The sequence below is a fragment of the Marmota marmota genome, unplaced genomic scaffold, assembly GCF_001458135.2.
Source record: "Marmota marmota marmota unplaced genomic scaffold, marMar, whole genome shotgun sequence".
Taxonomy (NCBI): Eukaryota; Metazoa; Chordata; class Mammalia; order Rodentia; family Sciuridae; genus Marmota; species Marmota marmota.
Genome location: NW_026000174.1, coordinates 32,812,508 through 32,818,695, shown reverse-complemented (window position 1 = coordinate 32,818,695; position 6,188 = coordinate 32,812,508). Strand labels below are relative to the sequence as shown.

The 6,188-nt window shown below is 34.4% G+C and overlaps 1 protein-coding gene across 3 annotated transcripts in view; it reads right to left on the bottom strand.

The window, feature by feature from the left end:
- The window catches only part of Prmt3 (protein arginine methyltransferase 3), a 122,150-nt gene extending 115,989 nt beyond the window's left edge, over positions 1–6,161 (bottom strand). The window contains exons 1-4 of one of the 3 annotated variants that reach the window (XM_048788491.1): positions 5,887–6,161; positions 4,177–4,259; positions 2,736–2,785; positions 2,049–2,151 (exon numbers count right to left, since the gene is read on the bottom strand). In XM_048788491.1, coding sequence (XP_048644448.1) covers positions 2,049–2,151; positions 2,736–2,785; positions 4,177–4,192 — 169 coding nt within the window. In that variant the 5' untranslated portion in view covers positions 4,193–4,259; positions 5,887–6,161. The remainder of the gene's footprint in view (positions 1–2,048; positions 2,152–2,735; positions 2,786–4,176; positions 4,260–5,886) is intronic. The other 2 variants (XM_048788490.1, XM_015477707.2) reach the window with 2 other exon arrangements.
- Between the last annotated feature and the right edge of the window lie 27 nt (positions 6,162–6,188).

The following is a 6,188-nucleotide window of genomic DNA, read 5'->3' as shown; positions in this document are numbered from 1 at the left end:
GGGGGGGGGGGGGGGGTAAACAATGCATATCCAAACCATAACACAAATGCAGGTAAAATGGTCAGTAGTCATGCCTGCAGCAAGAATGATGACAAATGTCTCTTCCGACTCACCAATGGCTAGAACAGAGACTGTTAGAAGACCATACCCATTTCAAGTTCTACTTCCTTTAATAGACCTCATTAAGTACTCCAGATCTTGGTTCTGACTTCACAAAAACTCTTGTGGAACTTTTTCATTTACTAATGACAATAAAGTCTCCTTTATTAAGCATTTACTCTCTGGCAGGTATCATTACCACCTTATGAATTACGGCTAAAAAAACCCTAAACTAATATACTTTTGGATAGTTAAAAGTTCTATTGCTCTATATTCAAAGTAATCAACACACAACATTCAATAAATATCTATCGTTGATCTGAATAACTTCTTCCTTTTCTGATTTGTAATCTTTTCTACTTTTCACGCACCTTATCATAGTGTATCTTATATTAAAATACAGATAATTATTGGAAAAAAAAAAGAAAACACACCTATCATCAGACTGGGGCTCCTAATGAAGGGACCACAATTTTCATTTCTTTGAATTGATAAGGCATTTAATATAGTACTTTGATACTGGGAGTGTCCAACAGATGATTATGAATTTAGGAAGTCATAAAGAACACCCACTAGGCATTTGTGTCATTTATCAAAGAGATCACTTTGGTTACTTCGAGAAATGAAATTAAAGGAGGGGAGAATAAAGCTGAAAATCACCAAATTTTAGAACTAGAAAGAATCTCAGAAATCTGGTCCTAATTCCTCATTTTACAGATTCCTCATTTTAAAACAGAAAAGCTTAAGTGTTTTGTTCAAGATCACATATTTCCTAAAATCATATTAAACTTCTTAGAACCACATCACAATGGCACACAACTCAACAAGGGTACTTCTCAGGGAAATGAAAGGTAATAATCAAATAACTGCTCGAATATACATTGTCAAACCATTATCTGTTAAGGTAATGTCTGTTTAGAGTAGTCTTGCTGATTTGAAGAAAGTAAACACTCCATCTCTTCTGAATGGCAAAACGAACGTGAAATAAGCATAAATACAAAAAGAATATGTAATTTCATTTCTATAGATTAGCTCTATAAGGTATAAGAGACCAAGAGAATTTTCACAAGACTCCTGTATAGTAAGGTATAAATTAAATCACAGAGAAACAACTAATTCTCATTAAACAAAATGTCTTAAGTCAATTATGTGATCTAAATATTAAACAAAAGTAGAAAATATTACTAAAGTTAGATTGTTTAAAATCATTATTTAATAACTAAAAATTATTCTCTCAAGTTTCCATATGTTTCAAAACATCCCATACAAAATGTTCAAATACATGCTTCTAAATTCCTCCTTGGTAACTGCATCAGTTTCCAAGTGATTTAACTTTTCTTAACTACCTGATGAGATCTTTAGAGAATTAAAAAAAAAAAATCCCTTGCTTATCCATGGAGGATATGTTCTAAGACCCCAGAGGATGACTGATACTGAAGGTAGTACCAAATCCTATATACTGTTTTTTCCTATATATACACATTTATCATAAAGTTTAATTTATAAATCAGAAACAGTAAGAGGTTAATAAAACAATACTATAGTAAAGTCATTAAGAAAATGGTCTCTCTCTCAAAAGGAGTTTATGTGAACACAAGCACTGTGATAATCCAATAAATACATTCTATAACCAAAATAGCTACCAACTGACTAAAGGGCAGGAAGTGTATATGGTGTATGATATAAATTTCAGGAGAGAGAGAGAGCTGAATGGCACAACATTAAGTCATGCTACTCAGAAGAGCACACAATTTAAAACTTAGGTTTATTTCTGAATTATCCTTTTACTAATTCTAGATTGCAAATGATCATGGGTAACTGAAACCAAGGAAAGCAACGCCAAAGACATAGGGAAACTATCTGTACATTTTCCTAAAACACTTCACTTCCATTTTTCTACAACAGATGGTCCTATATTAATTAAAGTAGATACAATATGTTCATCTTACCAAATTGAAGCAAAAGGTCATCTTCTAATACTGGCTTCAAATATTCTTCTTTCTCCCAAGGCACTGGGTTGTATATGGAATTCATATACTCAACTGTAGGATTCTGGATGTAAAATTAATTGCATGTTTTATTTATTGAATGTAATCATGAATCCTCCTGGTAAAAAACCAGGTAAATGAAACAAAACAAAAAATCAAAATTACATTGTACAAAATTGTATATCTCTATATAAGGAGCCTATATTCAACTGTTATTTTAAATAGTTCAATGCAGAGTTTTATATTTTTTGGTTTTAGGGAAAGTGACAATACATTCACTTAAGTAGGACAAAAAAAGGACAGTGTTTGAAAAAACAAAACAAAAAACAGCAAGGAAAGTACCTTAAATTACAGTAGAAATTACTTCTGGTTTTATAGAAACACTACTAGTATTTCTCTTTATGTGACACTGAATTACTTTTTCACACAGTACTGATTCATCTCTGGATTAAAAATGACACTTCTAAGTATATGTACATGTTTACCGGTACTTTGTTGTGCTAGTTCCTAAAGTCCATGATTCCTACAATATGACAATGCTAGATTAATAACAGTTCCTTGTATACCCTTGAATAATCATTGCAGTGATAAGCATTGTAACATTTCTTAAATTTCTAAAAAAACTGATAAATTAAGCTGCCAACTTACCTTAAGTCTAATGAAATTTATTAGCTTAATGTATCCATAAAATTCAAGTCCTAAAGGGGAAAAAAGATAATTCAATTTTAATGAGTTTTGTTTAAATCATTTGTTCTATAAAGGCTTTATGATTAGATAGTATAATATTTCTGACCTCTAAACCACCACTTACATTTTGAGATTTTTATTAAGAATTATAAGTAGTAATTTTGATACTTCTGAATATTTTATCTGAGAAACAACTCTAGATGACAAATTTTAAATTATTTGTTTTCTAAAGAAAAGGGGGGGGGGATTTTATTAGAGCTGAAAGTTTCTAAATCCCTAACTTCTTCATAAAAGTTATATAAAATTATAATTTTGCCAAGACAGAGTATACAAAGTCTACCAGCTTTTCCATGAAGTTAAATGATGCTCATTTAAAAAAAAAAAAAAAATGAGGCTTATTATCTGGTTCTCATACCTTTCCAGAAATGAAGCAGCATTTAAGACAAAGGAAAGTAGTAATGTATTGGTTATTTATTATTTGTCAGAAGATAAATTGGTTGTTATTCATCATAGGAAATTGGTTAGTATTGAGAAATGATGTTATGAGGAAGCTTTAATAGCATAAAAAAAAATCTACATGGTTAGGTATTTATATATATATATATATATATATATATATATATATATATATATACACACACACACAACAATAATATATATATATAATATATATATATATATTCTGAAGTACAATTCCAATCAGTTTAAAAATACAACATTAAAAAATGGAAGAAAAAAATGAGGCTAACTTTACATAACTTACAAAGGTAGTTGTGCACTTAAATTCATGATTTATAAACATCATATATTTATTAGAGGTCTAAAAACCTGACTTTTATTTGCTATTCCTCAGTAATGTTTCTTCTAGTTGTTAGCAAATAAGGAACCAAAAGACCAAGTCTATATTTAGTTCAGTAAGGAAAGCTATTTTTAAATGCAACAATAGAAACATTACCTAAGTATTTTGCATACCACCTTAATTTCTTTACTCCCTTTTATTCCATACTTTCTACCAAACCTATAAAACTCAATCTTGCAGTCCTTTAAATTCACATTGTACTTGGACCTGTATGTTTTCATATGACTTACCTCCTTTCCCAAAGTCCACCTCTACCCTGATTTCCCTAATTTTTGTTAGAAAAAAAGCAATCACATGCCAAGTTTTTTGTTTGTTTGTTTGTTTGTTTTAGCTCTGAAGCCATAATAAGCTTAAATACAGTGAATTTTATCTAGAAGAATGACATTAGTTTTTCTTCAAGGGTCGCCTGTCAAAAAAAGCATTTCTATTAGTTGTAGTTATATATTTCACCATATAGATTTGAATAAAACAGGGTGTGGAAAATTATAAAATCTGAACCTAAATCTCATAAGTAAATGTGTCTTTATTCTAAGAAATACTCACCATGTTTATGGACCATGCTATCAATATTGAATTGATGTTCCAACTTACAGTGTGCAAATGTTCCTTCAGCAGATGTGAACAGCCTGATAAGGGAAAAAAAAAAAAAAAATCAAGCAGTGACTTCATGGAGCACTGATTTTATGTTAAATATACACATTTCTTTTCTTTTTTTTTTTTTTTACCCAGCCAGTTTTTTAGTTTATTTCCAATTAGGAAGAAACAAACACACTTGTAGATGAAGGATCAGAACCCAGCATTTCTAATGAGAATTAGTACTTCTGAATCCCATTTAATATGTAAAACAATTATCCACCCTTTAAATGTCAAGTTAACTTATTTGCCAAATAATATTAGTAAAATTATCAAAAGTTTTATGAAAAAGAGTTCCCATTGATAGATTTTGTTTCTCTCAAAAAGTCAAGAAAATTCCCTACTTGAGATTTTTTTTCTCCTCCAAGTGTCAACTCTTGGTTTCAGAGGCTTTGAACTGACACAGCTCATCTGCTTTTAGAAATAAAGCATAAAATGTAATTTTACAGCTGGCACATTCTCTAAGTGCCATATTTCAAAAGTGATCTTGTATTGTACCTGCATTACAAATACAGGGAGGACCAAGTCTCTTTATTATGAAACCTGCCAAACTAAAGGATACCCAAGATAGGAATATACAGCAGAGATGCTGCATTCCTCTTCCATGTGCCTAGCACATATGCAGTGTTTAGTTTTCAACAAATGTTTACCAAGATGTAGTCTACCACAGGATGCTGCATCACTGATGCCCTCTCTCTATATATGACTTTATGATAACTAGAGTATGTGCAGACATTCTACCTATCCAATGAGGCCACACTCCAGAACCAACACACCACCAATCAGCACTATGCCCAGATATAGGGCACAACAGACAATATTTATTAAAGTAATGATGACCAACACAAATGGGGCCTCTTTCATGTTCACTTAACCATAGCAACCAAAGCCAAAGTTTCTTGAGAGTGAGGCAGAATTTTAAGTGGAATATGCTTTTGGGAACAACAACAAAAACACCACACCTCTGTGACCTTGAACAAGTTATAGACATTGCAATCTCTTTTCCTAAGTGAAAAAGGCATCTATTCCTTCCTCACCAGATGGGGAGCCACTACTTAAGAAACATGAACTGAGACCATTTAAATGGCTCAAAGTGAAATGTTACACCTGAGAAGCTCTGGCTGGTCAAGGAATTACAGGACAGTAAAAACGGAAAGATCCTTAGGGATTACCTAGTTCAGTGTGGCTTCCAACCTTGAGCATGTATTTAGTTAACATAGTATCAAAATGTGTCCTTATTAAAAAAAATAAGATTTCTAGATTCCCTGATTTAAAGGATTGGGGTGAAGAGTTTAGCACCAGTATTTAGGCATCTTTGGTGACAAGGGTGCACACCAGATTTGGAAACCACAAATCCAATCCAAAACCGTCTCATTTTACACAGAGGGAAGAAACTGAGGCCGGTTGAGGACCAGTAGGATAACCTGGCTTCCTGTTCATAGCTCCTCCCTCTAAACCACTGTGGGTCTTCCTCTTCTACACGCCATCACCCCAAAGCACTGGTTCAAGAATTCAAGGACAGGACTGGTTCGACTCTGAACCAGTCTTTCCTTGCAGAACACACAGACCCCAAGCGACGGGGCACCCTAGGTCTGAGGCTGGGCGCTGAGGTGGACGAACCTGTTACAGAACAGGCAGGGGGTCTGCTGCTTGTCGTGGGGGAGCTCTGCAACGTCCTCATCCTCCCAGGCGGCCTCGTCACCGCTGTCCGACAGTTCTGGCAGGTCCTCCTCATCCTCCACGGCGCCCCGGCCGCCTAACACACGCACAACGATCAGATCTGCCTGGGACACCAGTGCGACCCCGGAGGGCGAGGGGCGGGGCGGGCGGAGGGCTCTCCCTGGGCGAGCGCTCCCCAGCCCCGTCCTCCCGCGACCCACACCCGGCACCTCCTCCATTCTCCCTGCTAGGCCCGGCCGCCC